The 21,404-nt window shown below is 39.1% G+C and overlaps 1 protein-coding gene across 1 annotated transcript in view; it reads left to right on the forward strand.

Moving 5' to 3' along the window:
• The window catches only part of stxbp5a (syntaxin binding protein 5a (tomosyn)), a 114,703-nt gene that overhangs the window by 72,219 nt on the left and 21,080 nt on the right, over nucleotides 1-21,404 (forward strand). The window contains exons 7-10 of the mRNA XM_079831780.1: nucleotides 4,840-4,923; nucleotides 15,266-15,389; nucleotides 18,612-18,690; nucleotides 19,133-19,287. Of these exons, the coding sequence (XP_079687906.1) occupies nucleotides 4,840-4,923; nucleotides 15,266-15,389; nucleotides 18,612-18,690; nucleotides 19,133-19,287 (442 nt within the window). The remainder of the gene's footprint in view (nucleotides 1-4,839; nucleotides 4,924-15,265; nucleotides 15,390-18,611; nucleotides 18,691-19,132; nucleotides 19,288-21,404) is intronic.

The following is a 21,404-nucleotide window of genomic DNA, read 5'->3' on the forward strand; positions in this document are numbered from 1 at the left end:
TCTGCTCAGTTCTTAATGGGTCTTGAAGTCCTTAGAGACATTGTCCCTCCCTCTTAGTTGACAGAACTCTGACACTTTATCAATTCATATACTATCACTGAATCTCTAAGAAGAACAAAGATGTTTAAAACTCAGATGACAGGAGACTTTTTGTTATTTTTAAAATAATTTTTAATATACTTTCTGGTCATTCTTTTCCGTGCATTTACAATAACTATGGATTGAAGCTTAAGAAACAATGCAAAAAGCACTATAAAAGTAGGGGAGCGCGGGGCACAACCTAACGCAGGGTTAGTTGTAACACGCATGTTTTAACCCTTACCACACATGCCAGAATGACTTAACTTAGTGTATTTACTAGTTTCCATTTCAACATTATTTAGAGAAAAATTGTGCCAAAATGAAAAAATCTCTGGAAGATATTACTGAACATGTATTTAACCATAGCAAAAGTAAATTTCTTACTTAAGTTTAGTTTTCATCTCTGTTTTTTGTGTTTATTTAAAATAAGACAAATCCGATATTATTTTAATCTTATATCTGTTATTTACCAGTTGAGCTAGTTCTTTAATGCTGATCTAACCAGCAGAAGACACAAGCCGCGGTTTAAATCCCAGTTGTGCAGGTTGGGTGCTTTGTAACACTGCGTTACAATGAGATTATAATGAGCCATTATATTCTCAAACCATGAGAAAAGGGTGAATAATGACTCAGAGTCAATGTTCAGAAATTCATCCATCCATCCATCCATCCATCATCTTCCGCTTATCCGGGGCCGGGTCGGGGGGGCAACAGTCTAAGCAGAGATGCCCAGACTTCCCTCTCCCTAGCCACTTCCTCCAGCTCTTCCGGGGGAACCCCGAGGCGTTCCCAGGCCAGCCGGGAGACATAGTCCCTCCAGCGTGTCCTAGGTCTTCCCCGGGGCCTCCTCCCGGTGGGACGTGCCTGGAACACCTCCCTGGGAAGGCGTCCAGGAGGCATCCGAAATAGATGCCCGAGCCACCTCAGCTGTCTCCTCTCGATGTGGAGGAGCAACGGCTCTACTCTGAGCTCCTCCCGAGTGACGAGCTTCTCACCCTATCTCTAAGGGAGCGCCCAGCCACCCTACGGAGAAAGCTAATTTCGGCCGCCTGTATCCGGGATCTTGTCCTTTCGGTCATGACCCACAGCTCATGACCATAGGTGAGAGTAGGAACGTAGATTGACTGGTAAATCGAGAGCTTTGCCTTACAGCTCAGCTCCTTCTTCACCGCGACAGACCGGTACATCGACTGCATTACTGCAGAAGCTGCACTAATCCGTCTGTCAATCTCCCGTTCCATCCTTCCCTCACTCGTGAACAAGACCCCAAGATACCTGAACTCCTCCACTTGAGGCAGGAACTCTCCACCAACTTGAAGTGGGCAATCCACCCTTTTCCGAGAACCATGGCCTCGGACTTGGAGGTTCTGATTCTCATCCCAGCCGCTTCACACTCGGCTGCAAACCGTCCCAGTGCACGCTGAAGGTCCTGGTCTGAGGAGGCCAACACGACAACATCATCCGCAAAGAGCAGCGAGGAAATCGCGTGGTCCCCAGACCGGACACTCTCCGGCCCTTGGCTGCGCCTAGAAATTCTGTCCATAAAAATTATGAACAGAACCGGTGACAAAGGGCAGCCCTGTCGGAGTCCAACATGCACCGGGAACAGGTCTGACTTACTGCCGGCAATGCGAACCAAGCTCTTGCTCCGGTCGTACAGGGACCGAACAGCCCTAAGCAGGGGGCCGCTGACCCCATACTCCCAGAGCACCCTCCACATAATGCCACGAGGAACACAGTCGAATGCCTTCTCCAAATCCACAAAACACTTGTGGACTGGTTGGGCAAACTCCCATGAACCCTCCAGCACCCTGGAAAGGGTATAGAGCTGGTCCAGTGTTCCACGACTGGGACGAAAACCACACTGTTCCTCCTGAATCTGATGTTCCACTATTGGCCGAATTCTCCTCTCCAGTACCCTGGCATAGACTTTCCCAGGGAGGCTGAGAAGTGTGATCCCCCTATAGTTGGGACACACTCTCCGGTCTTCCCTTCTTGAAAAGAGGGACCACCACCCCGGTCTGCCAGTCCAGAGGTACTGTCCCCAACCGCCATGCGATGCTGCAGAGGCGTGTCAGCCAAGACAGCCCCACAACATCCAGAGACTTGAGGTACTCAGGGAGGATCTCATCCACCCCCGGTGCCTTGCCACCGAGGAGCTATTTAACCACCTCGATGACTTCAGCCAGGGTGATGGACGAGTCCACCTCTGAGTCCCCAGCCACTGCTTCCTCAACGGAAGACATGTCGGTGGGATTGAGGAGATCCTCGAAGTATTCCTTCCACCGCCCGACGATATCCCCAGTTGAGGTCAACAGGTGCCCATCTCCACTGTAAACAGTGTTGGTAGGGCACTGCTTCCCCCTCCTGAGGCGTCGAACGGTTTGCCAGAATCTCTTCGAGGCCAACCGATAGTCTTTCTCCATGGCCTCACCGAACTCCTCCCAGGCCCGATTTTTTTTGCCTCCATGACTACCCGGGCTGCAGTCCGCTTGGCCTGCCGGTACCTGTCAGCTGCCTCCGGAGTCCCACAAGCCATCCAGGCGCGATAGGACTCCTTCTTCAGCTTGACGGCATCCCTTACTTCCGGTGTCCACCACCGGGTTTGGGGATTGCCGCCTCGACAGGCACCAGAGACCTTACGGCCACAGCTCCGAGCAGCCGCAGCGACAATGGAGGTGGAGAACATGGTCCACTCTGACTCAATATCTCCAGACTCCCTCAGGATCCGGTCGAAGCTCTGCCGGAGGTGGGAGTTGAAGATCTCTCTGACAGGGGGCTCGGCCAAACGTTCCCAACACCCCCTTACAGTACGTTTGGGTCTGCCTAGTCTGTCCAGCTTCCTCCCCCGCCATCGGATCCAGCTCACCACCAGGTGGTGATCAGTTGACAGCTCCGCCCCTCTCTTCACCCGAGTGTCCAAGACATATGGCCGAAGGTCTGATGACACGACCACAAAGTCGATCATTGACCTCCGGCCTAGGGTGTCCTGGTGCCACGTGCACTGATGGACACCCTTATGCTTGAACATGGTGTTCGTTATGGACAAACCGTGGCTAGCACAGAAATCCAATAACAGAACACCGCTCAGGTTCAGATCAGGGGGGCCGTTCCTCCTAATCACGCCCTTCCAGGTGTCACTGTCACTCCCCACGTGGGCGTTGAAGTCCCCCAGTAGAACGACGGAGTCTCCAGTTGGAGCACTTTCCAGCACCCCTCCCAGAGACTCCAAGAGGGCCGGGTACTCTGCACTGCTATTTGGGCCGTAGGCACAAACGACAGTGAGAGACCTATCCCCGACTCGAAGGCGCAGGGAAGCGACCCTCTCGTTCACCGGGGTGAACTCCAACACATGGCGGCTGAGCTGGGGGGCTATAAGCAAACCCACTCCAGCCCTCCGCCTCTCACCATGGGCAACTCCAGAGTGGTAGAGAGTCCAGCCTCTCTCAAGAAGTGTGGTTCCAGAGCCCAAGCTGTGCGTGGAGGTGAGCCTGACTATCTCTAGTCGGTACCTCTCGACCTCCCGTACAAGCTCAGGCTCCTTCCCCGCCAACGAGGTGACATTCCACATCCCTAAAGCCAGATTCCGTGTCCAGAGATCGGGTCGTCGGGAGCCTCGTCCTCGACTGTCGCCCGATTCACTATGCACCGGCCCTTTACGCTCCCTCCTGCAGTTGTTCTTAGTGTACTGTTCTTAGTCTGGCCCGTCACCAAGGACCTGTTTGCCTTGGGAGACCCTACCAGGGGCATATAGCCCCAGACAACATAGCTCCCAGGATCATTCGGGTACTCAAACCTCTCCACCACGATAAGGTGACAGTTCAAGGAGAGGTGTTCAGAAATTATTAATTAGAATTATGTTTTGAACTATGCTGTTTAGCTGTATTTAGCGATGTGTTTGTTGTCAAACTCAAAAATTAGTATATTTTTAATGATTAAAAAATTCCATTATTTTATTTAAAAAAGTTAACTAATGTATTTTGTTGACAAAATATTTTAGTTTGTCTTGGATATTTTTTTGATTATATCAGGTAACATTTTAAGCTGTTATTTGTTCATGTTACATTGTGCCCCACCACATGTTACAACGTACCCCACCTATGGAGCATGTTGTCACATTTCACTTCCATTCTTTCGGGGTAAATCAAGAAAAAAGTATACACTGTATTAATGAAACAAAACCACATAATTGTACTAGACATGTGTGCAATTAATGTGGGAAAAAATAAATACTATGAATCCCAAGTGGATTTACACAAACTGAGAAAGTCAAAAAGCGTTAGGTTGTGCCCCGCTCTCCCCTATCTTAAAATGCAATATTTCAAGTCATACAGTACGTTTGTGCATAGGATATAATGTAAATCAGAAAACATTCCACAGACAAATAAAAGTCATACAGGTTTTAACGACATGACTGAGTAAATGATATGATTTTTATTGTCGAGTGAGGTATTTCTTTAATAATAAATGTAGAGTTGATTTATGGAGATCTCAACATCTTGCTTTGCACATTTCTTTTATGTTTAGATCGGAATGTTTTGTCTGATGTATTGATTTTGTTTGAGAATTGGATTAACAATCATATGAAAGGACTTGAATTGAGCAGCTATTTAATATTTACTTTGCTGAAACACATTTCTTTTTAGATTTACGTTGCCACCTGCATGAACTCTCATCAGTTTTCTGGTCGGGTTTACAGACTGACGGTATATTTTCCTTCTTTTCTTGTTCCCTTCACATCTTTTCTTCTCATTTTAGCTCATAATAGGATTTGAGTCTGGGATCGTGGTGCTGTGGGATTTGAAATCAAAGAGAGCTGACTCCCGGTACACTTATGATGAGGTATGTATTGTTACAATGTTGTATTCCCGGCTCCTGTCGCCTGCAGTGGCACAAACGCTTAGAATATGGAAATGCGTCGCTCAAATATTCATGAGATGTTTTGATTTTAATAAAGGATGCTGATTAGATCTCTTTAAGTAGGCATATAGTTCTTCAGCTTGATGCTGCAGTGTCAAAAGAACATCTTTATTTTAGGAGAGACTGGTTTTAGGGAATGAGTGGCGGTGTGTAGTGTGCTTGGATGCAAAGTTCTTCCTATTCTCAATCTCAATCATTCATTCATATTGACATTTTCTTTAGAAATGTTCTGAAAAGTGGAGGGACACATTATAAACCTTATCGGCATGACTCATGAATATTAATAATTTTACAGAATGTTCCTCCACTGATTTACTGAAAGGCAAAGTGAGCCACAACAACCATATTAGGATTATAGTTTGCATGTTTGTTCAGTCCACTGATCTTGCTTCATCTTAAAACAGTGGTTAACATACTCTAGTATTATACTTTAGTATTCTATAATAAATTACTTTATGGTTTATAAAAGGACACTAACATGGTTGGTGGTGTTTTTAAAAAAGTTTTTGAAAGAAGTTTTCTTATGCTCACCGAGGCCGCATTTATTTGATAAATAATACAATAAAACAGTATTATTGTAAAATATTATTACAATTAGAAATCTACAATTCTTTACTTTAAAATGTTGGTAACACTTTACAATAAGGTTTCATTAGTTAGTAACATACTACATTAGTTAAAAGGAACTAATAATGAACTGCACTTCAACAGCATTTATAAATCTTTGTTAATGTTAATTTCAACATTTACTAATTCATTATTAAAATCAAAAGTTGTATTTGCTAACATTAGTTAATGCACTGTAAACTAACATGAACAAACAATTATTTTTTTTAACTAGCGTTAACAAATTAACAAATACAGTAACATTTGTGTTGCTCATGGTTAGTTCGTATTGTCTTCACTGTCTCTTTTGATCAATTTAATACATTATTGCTGAATCAGAAGTATACATTTCTTTCAAAAAAAATAAAAAATACTGAGCCTCAAACTTATGAATGGTTGTCTAATAGAGTAATTATGTGTAGCTTTTTTATTGTTACATTTATAATTTTGTTATACTATATTTTTACTCAAGATACAAATTATGAACATATCTATTTTCAGATTTTGTGCTGTCCCTATACAACTAAACTCATAATAATAATAATAATAATAATATCCTAAAAGTGGATGAACTTTGAGGAATTTTGAGAAAATTTGAGAATTGTCCCCCTCCAGTTTTGCTATGCCTCTGAATTTATTCATCCATTAATTTGCTCAATATCTCTTGAATTAGTTGTGAACACTTCATTTCAGCTTTTCACATTTTTTTTCTCTTTTTTCCCAGAGATAGTCTTTTTGTCTGCATGTCCTGGGAATTATTACCGTTCGTCTGAAAAAGCCCCAGTAGAACATAGTTAATCTGCCACTCCAGTTTAAGCTGGTTCGATGGCTTTTGTCAACAGTGGCAGCCAGCGTACATTGGTTATTATGATGAGCATGATGTGCCCAAAGCAAAGTGCAAAGAAATTAAAACCGACACACTCTGTTTTTTTTCCAGACATACAAGCACACACATACACACGTCAAACCCATCTCTTCTTGTAACTCCCTCATTGGGGTGTTAGCGTTTATGTGTATGTGTGTGTGCGAGTGAGACTTAATTTCTCGGAGGACAACTCATCTGTACCCTGATGAATGACTGTGCCTGGCTGGATGTCTGATTTATTCCTGCCTTCATTTAACTTGATTGATTAGTACAGCAGAGATAAATGTCCTACAATTCACTACTCCGTAGGGGTAGTAAGGTGTCATTTCGGCTCAGCACAGAGTCATGGCTGTACCACGAAACACCATTGCTTGTCTATCAGGCCCCCCATAGTGCTTTACTGTTTATAATTATGGAGGAGAGTCCAGGGCAAGGCGGAGACAGGTTGATCAGACTGTCTTTAGTTATGCAGATGTTGCCTGAGAACCTTTTTATCTTTGAAGGGGTCACAGAAGTGCAATAGACAGCAGAATTAACATCATATCAGATCATGGGAAGCTATTAGTGCTGAAGGGGTCACTGAGGTGCAGTGAGCAGCAGAATTAGTACAGCGGCAAGGAGCTATGCTGTTATAGATGAATGGAAACGCTGAAATAAGGAAAAGCACCAGTGCAAGTAGCATTAAGGTTGTATGGACAGACAGTTTGTCTGTATTTTTCTGTGTATAAAAGATTGTAATAATCTAGCTTTCTCCGTCTTTCTTTCCCTTCTCCTTGTCCTCGAAAATATACAGCAAGTATCAAACTAGATTTTTACATTTTCTGCTTGCTAACGTCACGTTTTAAACACTTTTTGGGTCCTATTTTAATGATCTAAGCTCATGGTCTAAAAGGGCACGGCGCAAGTGCACTTAGTGTCCGAATCCACTTTTGCTAGTTTAACGACAGGAAAAATGGTCGGCCTGCCAGGTGCATGGTCTAAAAGGGTTGTCCTTTTTCTCTTAATGAGTAATGGGTATGTTTTGGGCATAGCGTGCAATAAGAACCAATCAGAATATCATCTCCCATTCCCTTTAAAAGCCAGTTGCACTTGCACCATGGCGGATTCGCTATTTACATGGCGAAATTTGGACATGGAAAGACTGAACACTTCTAAAAAAAAATGTGTGCTGCTGCTCGTCCCTGTGTGTGTAATAAGCAAAGTGTACGTGCGTTCTGGACCCGTCTATAGGCGTATTACTAAAGTTTGTAAAAAAAAATTAAAAAATATTGCGCCATTGACTTTAGACCAGGTTTCAGTTGGTCAATGGCGCAATAGATTTCAGTTGCCTCGAAATAGCAATGTGCCAACAATGCGCCTGAAACACCTCGTTTTCAGACCAGCACGCCAATCGGTGAACAGATGGGTGCAAATGCATTTGCTATTTGCCATTTGCAGGACGTGCAATTGATAACTGCGTTGGGCGGAAACTAACAAAAAACACTTGCGTTGTGCCTTTATGCTTATAATCTGTTGCTAAGGTGTTCTGTGTGGTTGCTAGGGTATTATTGCTTACTGGTCCAAGTCAAACAAGACCTATGATGTGTCCATGGTGCTTTAGTGTTGTTAGAGTTTGCCAGGGCATTCCTATGTGGCTGCTAAAGTGTTCTTGGTGATCTCTAGTGCATTGCTGTGCGGTTGCTTGGGTGGTCTGGGTGGTTGGTTAGGGTATTAGGGTATTTTTTACTGGACCAAGTATAAAGAGCCCAACCCCATGTATCTGTGATGCTTTAGTATTGTATTTAGTATAGTAGTTGCCAGGGCATTGCTATGTGGTTGCTAAGGTGTTCTGAGTGAATTCTAGGGCCATACACACTGCAACTATTTTCAGTTGTCAATTCACCTTTTAATGCTTAATCCTGTCCTGTACACATGCAGTTCATACAGTTCAGACAACTGCATTCTACATGTGAATTAACTCCCGAAAAATGCAGGTTGTGACAACCGAATTTACAAAAATTCTATGCAGTCTGTATGGAACCGAACTGAACAACGTATTTTAATGTGCATCAGAGATGTTTCTTTTTTTGTGTGTGTGTGCGGTGCAAGAAAATCACTGTTGCCATATCTTTCTAGACAATGAACAAGAACAAGCCCACAATATATATGCAATATATATATATATGCAATATATATATATATAAACTTTTTCACCTTTTGACACCGTATGATGAAACAATTCTCAATATCCCCCTTTTATATGATGATGATATAATGATGTATGAAATCACTGATGTGATTGATAATTAATGGATCTTCTCAAAGATAGGTCAAGAGTTGTTTTTAAATGTGTTTGTGTTAATAATGGTGTGTATAGGCCTGATGAAGGTCATGAGACCAAAATGTTGCAAACAAAAGCGATTTTTGATACTTTTGTAAGTAGATAATGTGTAGGACTTTCTTTAGTTTTTATATATAAAATATATAAAAAGGCAAAATAAAATAGATACATCTCTCATACAGCACTATATGTTCTAAAATAATGGTCGCCTTAAAAAACTCATTATGTGGGCTCAGCTAGAATATAGAGCCCTTAAAATATAAAGCTGAATCAACATCCCATCCCCGGAACATGATGGCCCCCTCAAGAATTATGAATGTGTCCTGTTGCTTGCCCCATTATTAATAGTGATGATTACCTTAACAAGCACTTGAAGTTAATGTATACACATTTACAACACTTAGGGTCTGTAATGGAAAATAGGGCCAGCTGACCTTGTTCTGGATGGCTTGACGTTTGCTTCAGGAATGATGTGTTTTGTGTGTATGAGGGCAGTGACAGCAATATTTTTGGACTGAAGAGGCGGGTTGTGGCTGCCTGCAGTAAAGCCATCAGACCTCTTTAGCTCTAATTGGGCCTCTGTGTGCGTGCATGTGTCAGAGGTATGACAGTGTCACAGTTCTCTGTCTCTGAGGTGTCTCTGTGGGTATCTCAAAGCGTGTGACGAAGAGAGAGAGAAACTTAGAGGGGAGATAGAGGTCCTGGTGTCTTTAAGGCGTCATTAATAAGGCAGACCGATTATCCTTCAGCCCTTTCTCAAGCTGACATACACACACACACACACACACACACACACACACACATGCATACAGACATCCCACATGTCCTTGTCACTTTATGAATATAATTACAACTCAGAAGCCATGGAATACTAGCGTACTGCAGGGTATACAAGGATAAAACCAAGGAGGTCAGTGATACTTGGTGAAATTTATCCAGTATCATTCACATTTTTGAAATTTTAAAAATCATCCGCTGAAAGATGGTGATCGAAATTTAGAATGAACTGAATACTGGTCCCACTAATCTAAATATGTATGTCTAAAATGGTTACGGCCTTGTTTTTTTTTAATAATAATAATAATAATAATAATACTCTTTTTATATAATTTTTGTATTATTTGATTTTTTATAATTTTTTTCAAATTTGAAACATTTTTGCTACATAGTTTACTACATAGTCGTCACATGACCTGCTGCTCATTTTTTATTACAGAAATGAAATTGGTTTTAATTCAATTCTTTATTCTTAAATCATGATAGTGTGATCAAATATGTTAAATATATGGCTGATATTATTGTGTTTGTAGTTTACTGGAATACAGTATTTCACGCCTTGCTTTTGGCAAATGTGGTAGCATGTTATTTCATGCATTTAAAAAAAATCACATTCTTTGCATATACTATATCCTGCACAAATAGCAATGCATGAATGTAGTGTGTTAATATGTAGTGTGCAATTTTAAATGGTTTCCTTCAAGATTCATTGCATGTCAGTAATAACCACTGTTTTCCCAGCCATTTGCTCTGTACCTTCAGAACATATTATGCAAGCAATATAATTCATAATCATTTGGGTGTTTTGAATGTAGCTGTGCATAAGCATATTTTTCTGTGTGTTGGTGTGTGCGTGTGTTCGTCTGGCTCCTCCTCTCTGGATGCTCCTGTAATGATGTTGCACTCGGTTCATTGATTAGTTAGGTCTGCTGAGGTTCGTCCCCACTGTCTGCCTGAGACAGAGATAGAGCCGCCATCATTATGCTAAACAAGAGGAGACTGCGCTTAATTAGAAAATAATGAGAACTCTCTTTCAGCCTTCTTTGTGCTTTCACTCGCTCTCTTTTCTCTCGATACATCAGCCTCATGCTGTGCATTATTTCTCTTTCTCTTCCCCTCGATTCAATTCTATTCCATTTACTGTGCTATATAGGCCTGACTGTTTTCCCCAGAGTTTTGCTCAAGTCTTCCGTCAATACAGCAACAGTACAAAACTATAAAAAGCAACAAAGGTACTGATGTGAGGAATTATCGGAAAGTGTATAACACACACACACATATACACACACCACTATTTAAAGAAATGCTGTTCTTTTGAACATTCTATTCATCAAAGAATCGTAAAAAATTTATCACTGTTTACACCAAAAAATATTAATTAAGCAGCTCAACTGTAGATAATAATATGAAATGTTTTCGAGCACCAAATCAGCGTATTATTAGATTGGTTTCTGAAGGATGATGTGTCTAATTCTAATTTGCAGCCAGGGTCGTCTAGCAACTCTCCTTTGACTTGCGAGCTGGAAAAACCAAACTCTGGTCAGGCCAGTCACATCGTGTATAGAGTCGGTGGGCAGGCTTAACATAATGATGGCAAAGTTGCGGCGGTTCTGCGTGCTACTTGTAAACAAAGAAGCTGGCGAACAGGGGTCTTTCAAATACCTTCCGACTCTGGAAGACTTGGAGTTAAGCTTTTCTTTGAGAAAAGAACAAAGAACACCACTGAAGTCATTCTCAAGAAAGGAAGTTTGGAGTTTTGGCGACCGGATACGGCGAAAGTTTAATCTATCAAGTAGCTCCGCTTCACCTTCTTCGTTGCTCTGGTTGGTTGTAGCACTATCCTATTGCGTGCAGAGGGATTTTGAAAGACAACCGTTTATCCCGCCCCTCGGATTGAGACCTGCCAATGGTGTGTTCCTAGACCCAACATCTTGATGTGGGTCTGGCTTGTCAGACTAGAAAATTGCTCCTGAAAATTCAGCTTGCCATCACAGGAATAAATCACTTTGTTCACACTTTATAATAACGTTCAGTTATGAGTCACTTTATAAGTTATTAGTTAATAGTTAATGATGAACTAATCATTTACAAAACATGACTGTACATTCATAAAGGATTAATAAGAGATATGCTAACATTTTTTTAATGTTTTGTTAATTCAGTTGTAAGTCTTTTATAAATTATTAGTTAATACATTCATAAATTATTAACAAGTGATATGCTATACCAGATATATCTGTATATATCCGTGACTTGTATACACATGCATATAATTTGTAACAGGTAAGAAAGATCTACAAATGATGTGTAACACATTTACAAAATAAACAAATAAATTACTCTTTAGCATTAAATACTACTTTAGCGCAACTGTATGTTTGTGCTTTTGAAAACAAACCGGCTTGCAACTTAATGATACATCAATAAATTATATACTGATCATTTACTAATGGTTTGTTCATCATTTGTTCATGATTAACCATTGTTTATTGGGATGTATTTTGACAAATACTTCAATGATTTATAAGTGATCAATAATGCATCAACTAATAACTTATCAACCATCTACTATTGATCTGATTCATTTCATGATTTAGACATTTTTTAAGATAACTTACAACACATTTGTAAATTGTTAACATACCACTTATTGATCATTTATGAATATATAGTCATGTTTTGTAAATGGATTAGTTCATCATTTAAGGTTTTTTTTTATACTGTTGTCTGAGGTCAACTTATTGCGTTTTGCGTGGTTTATACATTCAAAAAGATCATAATGAATAAGTAATAGGCTATTTTCTGACCTGTTTTTGAGGCTCTCTCAAGACACGCTCAGTTTTTATGGGCGTGCCGCACTAAAGACTAGGAAGTAAATGCCCTCGGCTAGGATTGGATAAGATTTGCATATTTAATGAGCTTCTGCTCCCCTGTCAGTGACAGCGCAGGGTTGCCAACTTTCACGCATTTGGCGTGACACTCACGCTTTCAGGCTCTGTCTCACGCTCTCACGCTGCCCAACTTAATCTCACGCCAAACTGCCAAACCTGCTTTTGATATTAAACAAAGTCTAAGCTTTTAGATTTGTTTAAGTTTTAATGCGAAATTCAAACAATAAATAGCGTTTTGGCGCTAATATGGCATAACAGTTAAAGCCAGAGTGTTGAAAAACGGAGATGCGACATGCTCTCTCATCTCGCGGGGTCACGTGCTTCACGGAGCTCTCAATACTTCTAGCGCTGTGTCAATGCATTTGAATGGCTTGATACACAACATCTCCACTTCAGGTGTTTGCAGCAAGTTTTGGTAAACAGTACAGCATAGTGTGCATTGATTATTACGTCAACCATACAGGATCGTTTTATTATGGAGAGTGATGGAGATGCAACATTGTTAACATTAATGTTAACGTTTTTCCTGTATTTAGCCCTCGTACACTCATACACATTGATGGTCAAATGTGACCATACACCTTAACTATTTTTCAATTGAATAAATGTTCTATATTTTAGTTCAATAATATTAATTGAATATTTTGAGATATTTTGGTACTAAATACTATTTGTGCAATAATTATGGTCCTGACCACTTAAAATATTTTTCTTCAAATATTTTTCTTATTTATATTACAATTAGTATTAAGGTTGAATTAGAGAATTCTTATTCAAAGAGGCAAATTAGAGTCATTTTGTGGCTTGAAAAATAATAATTTCCATTTGTAATGCCATTACCCACTGGTGCCTTTATGGCTCTTTAATCAATATACATGTATCTAATCTAGTTGCTCAAAAAAGTATTGCAGTTTTGCATTTTAATAAATATTTTGATATGATCAAACACTAGATTTCTTTAAATGGGAAATTTTAAAATGTTAATAACGTACATATCCTTATTTCCTTATATGTACAGCAGGCTATGAATTGATACTGAAATCGATATACGATATAATCTTATATGTACAGCAGGCTATGAATTGATACTGAAATAGATATAATCGTACGGTAATTGGTTAAGTCCCCCCCCCCCCAAAAGAAAATAAAATCTCACTCCAACCTGATCTCAAAAGTTGGCAACCCTGCAGCGTGTGGGAAACGGGCAACCGGAATGAAACGCCCAGCCCACAGCCAGGGCTCGCAAAATGTCTTTATCAAATACACACAATGATTCATCTCTCATCCACCCGCGATTGATTGGAATTATATATTTTTTATTAACTCTACTTGGCCCGTCTGGTCGATGAATATAACCGCAAACCGTACAAACACACGCGAGCCCTTCAAATATCGAATCAAGAGAGTGAACAACGCACATCAAGACAGTAATGAACCAAGAACACCACAAATAAAGTATTCTCCAGCCTGTGACAGCGTGCTAAGGTATGTTCTGTTAGACACGTACACATAATCCCTAGAAAAAAGTACTCACATTAGTTTGTTGCTTCATTTGTTCATGTAATCTCATCCTGTTTCTTGTTTACAAACGACTCCGTGGTTAAATGAACATACAATGTCTTCCCCACGTGAGCTGGATATTCATTAAAAATAAAGTTCATCCATGCCTTCATAATTTTGGAATCTGAATGCTTAAAAATCTGAATCTGAAAAGCTTATGTGGAATGTTTACTGCTTAGCAATTTGATGCTGCTCTTCGCTGTCATGTTAGTGGCACGAGTCGGTGGGCGGGGCTACATAATCAGGCGTTGTTCTTTTTCTGTTGAGGCGGTGCTTCACTACACTCTCACGTCATAGACCGGCACATTCTGAAATCGATCGTTTGCTGGTCCTGGTGTCAATAAAAGCTTTTCTTTGACTAACAAGGAAGTTTTCAGCTCTGAAACTTACAGGATATTCTAATATTACCATGACCTTTTATATATCAAATGCTCAAGGGAAAGTTGATTTCTCAATTCATCACCCCTTTAACTAATAATTTAAAAATGACTTATAACTGAATTTACAAAACAGTTATAAAATGTTAGAATATGACTTAGTAATAATTTATGAACGTATAGTCATGTTTTGTAAATGATTAGTTCAACTTATAACTTATAAGTGACTTATAACTGAACGTTATTATAAAGTGTTACCTTTTTGGTTAAATAAATGCAACCTTTGACTTTTTTCAAAAGCAAAAAAAAACAAAAACTCCAAACTCTAAAAGATATTTAAAAATAACTTTGACTATTCTACAGCGCAGTTCTGGTTCTAAATAGCTAGCAGAAAATACCAGACACATTACTTGATGGCTGAAATATTGCCAAGGGAAATTTGTATGAGTTTATAAACTCTATCCCACTACTTAATCACTAAAATAGCTTATCTACATAATTATAAAAATAGCTTCTTTGGAATTTAGATTCAGTTTTCTTTCACTGTGTAGATTAAGTAACATTTGGATGTAAATGTAACGCTTCTCCTCATGTCACAGCAGAAACACTGATGGTGTAAAAAGAATGGCACAAGTGATTGTATTGCTCAGCACTAAAAAGACAGTCTTTCTTTATTGCACTTATCCCAGCATACTTCTTGTCAAGGGCATCTCATGTCAACCTGGGTACACCCCTGGGTCGTGTTCTTGGACATACGGGTGTGAGTCACTATTAGGAAATCTCCCATTGAGTTGTGTGCCCCCATGCAAACATAACCAACATTTCTTGCTCTTTTTCCTCTCTCTTGAATTGTCGTTCTCACTCACAGGCGATCCATTCTGTGGCCTGGCACCACGAGGGGAAGCAGTTTATCTGTAGTCACTCAGACGGCACACTGACCATATGGAATATAAAGTCCCCAGCCAGGCCCATACAGACAATCACGCCACACGGTTAGTGATCTTTCTTTCTCTCTGGCTCAAATACAAATTCATTTTCTTCAAATACATTTTGTTTTTTCAGGATAAGGGTTGCAAAATCAATTGCTCTCATGTCTATTTCACAAGGTTGTATCACATCTCACTCAAAGACTTGTTAATTGAGGATTGTAATTTGATCCCCCACCCCCCTCCTTCCGCCCTTACCTGATTTCCATTTCAAGTGAAGCTTTAATTTTCAGTCTCATTTTGTTCCCTTATGGAGACTGCCTGTGTTGTGGTCTTTAGTGATGAGTGAGGTGAGGTCATGCTCTTCCTTTTGGCGCACATCCTTGCCTGCTCTATTGAATATACTCCACTGCGGTCCTCTCTTAATACAGCAACCCCTTCAGCCTCCATGAGAGGACTGCATCAGACAGCCAGATTTAAAAAGAAAGAAACATAATCGGGAAAAGCCATAAAATATTGGCAGAGCCCCCCGAATATATACAGGCATATTTAAAATTTAAATTTGCTGTTTAGATTTATTTAGGCAAATGCTTCAGAGACTGCAGTGATTGGATCATTATTGCAGTGATTATTATGTTTCTAGCATGTTATATGTTTGGCAACAGTTCTGAAATTAGCTTTTCATTTCTTAAACAACACATCACAGCCATACACCTCTGGATGGAAATAACATCACAACATTTAAATTGTACCTTAAATAGTTTTGAACTGTTTTATGCTTCTATAATCATATATACACACATATACAGGTGCTGGTCATATAATTAGAATATCATCAAAAATGTATTTCACTAATTCCATTCAAAATGTGAAACTTGTATATTATATTAATTCATTACACACAGACTGATATATTTCAAATGTTTATTTCTTTTAATTTTGATTATTATAACTGACAACTAAGGAAAATCCCAAATTCAGTATCTCAGAAAATTAGAATATTACTTAAGACCAATACAAAGAAAGGATTTTTAGAAATCTTGGCCAACTGAAAAGTATGAACATGAAAAGTATGAGCATGTACAGCACTCAATACTTAGTTGAGGCTCCTTTTGCCCGAATTACTGCAGCAATGCGGCGTGGCATGGAGTCGATCAGTCTGTGGCACTGCTCAGGTGCTCTGATAGTGGCCTTCAGCTCTTCTACATTGTTGGGTCTGGCATATCGCATCTTCCTCTTCACAATACCCCATAGATTTTCTATGGGGTTAAGGTCAGGCGAGTTTGCTTGCCAATTAAGAACAGGGATGCCATGGTCCTTAAACCAGGTTCTGGTTGCTTTGGCACTGTGTGCAGGTGCCAAGTCCTGTTGGAAAATGAAACCTGCATCTCCATAAAGTTGGTCAGCAGCAGGAAGCATGAAGTGCTCTAAAACTTCCTGGTATACCGCTGCATTGACCTTGGACCTCAGAAAAACAGTGGACCAACACAAGCAGATGACATGGCACCCCAAACCATCACTGACTGTGGAAACTTTACACTAGACCTCAAGCAACGTGGATTGTGTTCCTCTCCTCTCTTCCTCTAGACTCTGGGACCCTGATTTCCAAAGAAAATGCTAAATTTACTTTCATCAGAGAACATAACTTTGGACCACTCAGCAGTCCAGTCCTTTTTGTCTTTAGCCCAGGTGAGACGCTTCTGACACTGTCTGTTGTTCAAGAGTGGCTTGACACAAGGAAAGCGACAGCTGAAACCCATGTCTTGCATACGTCTGTGCATAGTGGTTCTTGAAGCACTGACTCCAGCTGCAGTCCACTCTTTGTGAATCTCCCCCACATTTTTGAATGGGTTTTGTTTCACAATCCTCTCCAGGGTGCGGTTATCCCTATTGCTTGTACACTTTTTTCTACCACATCTTTTCCTTCCCTTCGCGTCTCTATTAATGTGCTTGGACACAGAGCTCTATGAACAGCCAGCCTATTTTGCAATGACCTTTTGTGTCTTGTCCTCCTTGTACAAGGTGTCAATGGTCGTCCTTTGGACAACTGTCAAGTCAGCAGTCTTCCCCATGATTGTGTAGCCTACAGAACTAGACTGAGAGACCATTTAAAGGCCTTTGCAGGTGTTTTGAGTTAATTAGCTGATTAGAGTGTGGCACAGGTGTCTTCAATATTGAACCTTTTAACAATATTCACATTTTATGAGATACTGAATTTGGGATTTTCCTTAGTTGTCAGTTATAATCATCAAAATTAAAAGAAATAAACATTTGAAATATATCAGTCTCTGTGTAATGAATGAATATAATATACAAGTTTCACTTTTTGCATGGAATTAGTGAAATACATTTTTGATGATATTCTAATTATTTGACCAGCACCAGTAGATGCTTCATTAGCTGTTTCTATGGGCCGTTATGCATAAGCTGTCCGCCATATTGGAAGAGTCAAAGCCGTTCCGACAACACTAATTATATGCACCTGTAGTTATATGCATATTTGAATATCTGTATCTGCAATGGACTCCAGCAGATGATTTCGCTAAACTAACACAATATAACAAGATAAAGGCGTTAGCTAATATGACATTAAAAATGTACCATAGTTTAAAAGCCTTTAATCATGAGATAATATATATATAAAAACAGAAACCAACACAATTTCCCTTTTTTTTTTCTTCAGGCATTTAAATCTCGCTGTTTTTTTACAACCAGAGGCTGTGCAATGTTGTAGCATCTTTATAACATTAGAAGAACAGCAAAGCAAGTGCACACCTTTTGAGATGCAAGTTAAAGGAATTTTAAAGGACGTTTACATATCTATGCCTTTAATGTGTTTATGTGTTTATGTGTTATGTATGTGAGATGTTTTTTCCACTGTGACACACTTCCAGTGTGTGGGAGAGAGAGACTCTGTCCCAAATGGCACCCTCAGTCCTCGCAGTCTTCCTTCACGTCCACTGTTGTAGTACTTAAATGCTAAAATGAAACTTGTGGTCTTGAAGACTCTATTGGATCTGAAGCCATCTGTATGCTAATATGCCCATAAAATTGACAGTATTTCATATTTTAATTGGGCTATTGGCTAATTAAAAATAAAAAGTTACAATCACTTTGATAATTTTCTATTTCAATACGTCAATACAGGAAATACAATTCTCGCATCAATCAATTCCACAGTCTTCAACGAGTTATGATCGACATCAAGTCCACATCTAGTGCCCTATTTGGGACAGGGCCAGAGAAGGATGCCTCGAAACTCTCTAAATGAGTCTGATTCTGTTTCAGGAAAGCAGCCTAAAGATGGAAAAAAGCCAGAGCCTTGCAAACCCATCCTTAAAGTAGAGTACAAGACCACGAGAGCAGGGTAGGTACAGGTTTTTTTCTTATACTGCTCTTAAGGCCATGAATTTCCTGAATGCTGGTCCAGGCTGGTTTATGCTGGTTAACCAGCATAGACATATTGGACACTTTCTTCTAGATGTTGTAAATAAATGTGTGTATGTCTGTGCATATATAGTGGAATCCAGCATTGAAATATGGGATTTAAAATGAATTTGAAGCACATTTAAACCTGGAAGTAAACAAACAGTTACAACGTAAAATAAATAAAGAAGTATTCTGCACTATTTTTAGATCACAAGCAGATAAGCAAACTTGTGGAGCTCATGCAGCTTGAGTGCTGCTGTCGTTAAAGGAAAACACATTCTGAATGACATTCAGTTCAACCTTTCACTCATTGTTATGCTGATAATGTAATTTAAGACTTTTGAAGCTCACTGTAGAGTATGTGTTTGTGTTCTGAACAGGGATCCGTTTATGATCTTCTCCGGAGGTTTGTCATATGACACTGTTGGTCGACGGCCATGCTTGACGGTAATGCATGGGAAGAGCACTGCAGTATTGGAGATGGACTATCCCATTGTAGATTTCCTCACCCTGTGTGAAACGCCATATGCTAACGGTACATAGGTCACTTTACTCATTAACAGCACCTGCTCTTTCCAATATTATTGCAATAAGTACTCAGTCTTTTTATCTCATGCCACTTCCTCTCTGTTCTTTTTTGTTGACCTTTGTTTTGTTGGGTTGTTCTATTCTTTCATGTTCTTTGTAGATGAGCTTGAGCTCTCCCAGTGGAACCGCTGCCTAGTAATTACATTTTACATCTCTTTTTTTAAAGCTCCCTCTATTCATAACATCCAGTTCTTTGACTGCTTTCGTTTATTATTATTTCAGTACCCATTTGAGTAATTTATCACTTGTGGTTGGCTATTTATGAATAGTAAGTGATTTCTTTCTCTCTGCAGGCAGCTGTAGCAAAGGCTGATACAACTTTAGTTTGTTAATAGTCTGTCAATAGTTTGCTGGTGTAAAAAAAAAAGATCATTAAATTTAGTTTTTACGTGGCTTTTTGAAATACATTATTCCAATTGGTCAATCTCTGATTTTTTTTTTTTTCCTAAAATGGCTGCAATGACAAATTTTGAGCATTGTCTGTGCCTTAAAATAAAGGAAAACTTGATACCAGGAGCTTAATGCAATACTGTTCAAAAGTTTGGGGTCAGTATTTTTTAAAGAGATTTATTCTTTTATTCAGCAAGGATGCATTAAATGTATCAAAAGTGACAGTAAAGACATTCATAATGTTATAATAGATTTCTATTTCAAATAAGTCTGTTCTTTTGAACTTTATATTCATTAAAAAAATGATAATTAAAATGCATCACTCTTTCCGCAAAGATATTATGCAGCACTTTTTTTTTTTAACATTGATTATAATATGACATGTTTCTCGCCAAATCTGAATATTAGACTGATTTCTGAAGGATCATGTGACACTGTTGTGGCTGCTGAAAATTCAGCTTTGCCATCACAGGAATAAATCACATTTGAAAATGTTGTAAAATAGAAAACAGTTACTTCAAATCGTTCAGCTTTTTGTTGTATTTTTTTCTATTTTTGATCAAATAAATGCAGCCTTGGTGTTCATAAGAAACTTCTTTCAAAAACGTTTAAAGAACTTATCGACCCCTACATTTTGAATGGTAGTGTATTTTAGCTAACTAGTCAATAGAAAAGGTAACTTGGATATATTTGATATATGCATTTATATTGTTGCAATTGTTTTCTAAGTTATGGACCATTTTACTTATCGGAAGCTTGAAGCTAAGATAGATAATAAAATAATTTCAGATCAAACCATTTCATGTCCATGCATTTATTTTTTAGTATCCATGATTTATTATTATTAGATAATGACCAGCTAACTGTACTTTATTCCTTACATAACATCCTGATCATGTTGTTAAATAGCTTGTGCATGGTACTGGTTTAAAACAATATTTTAAATCAATTATTTTTCTTGTGATTCACCTTGCTTTTACAGAAATAAAGATAATTATACATACAGTTGCGGCAGCAGTTCTTGCCAAAACACAGCGTCTCAGTTCAATAATTTGTCTTTAGAGGCTTAAGTGTTTTTGTTTAGAGTTTGTGTTAAGCCGAACTGAGAAGCAGTGATGAACACAGGAGGAATAGGAACAGTGTTTGCAGTACTGCTTGCGTAATAGTGCCTGGCTCTGTTGATTAAGCTATATATGAAGTGGGACGTCTTTATGTTCTGACTCATTATTGAGACATTTCAGAGGTTCAAACTCATGCAGTGATGTTTCCAGACGTAACTTTTACAGCTACTTTTGTGTCCTTCATATACTAAGTATTATTATAATTATGATAACATATAAAATAAAATAGGTGTTTTCTGTTTTAATATATTTTTAAATGTAATTTATTCCTGTGACGTCAAAGCTAAATTTTCAGCATCATTACTCCAGTCTTCAGTGTCACATGATCCTTCAGAAATCATTCCAATATGCTGCTTTGGTGCTCAAGAGGCATTTCTTATTACTATCAATGTTGAAAACAGTTGTGCTAATGTGGAAACTGTGATAAAACTTTTTTTCAGTATACTTGGAACATTCAAAAGAACATTCTTTTGTAAAATCATGCATATCATTGACTGTTTTGATCAGTGTAACGCATCCTTGCTGAGTTATTAATTTCTTTTACAAATCTAGT

The sequence above is a fragment of the Gobio gobio genome (genome assembly GCF_949357685.1).
Source record: "Gobio gobio genome assembly, chromosome: 12".
Taxonomy (NCBI): Eukaryota; Metazoa; Chordata; class Actinopteri; order Cypriniformes; family Gobionidae; genus Gobio; species Gobio gobio.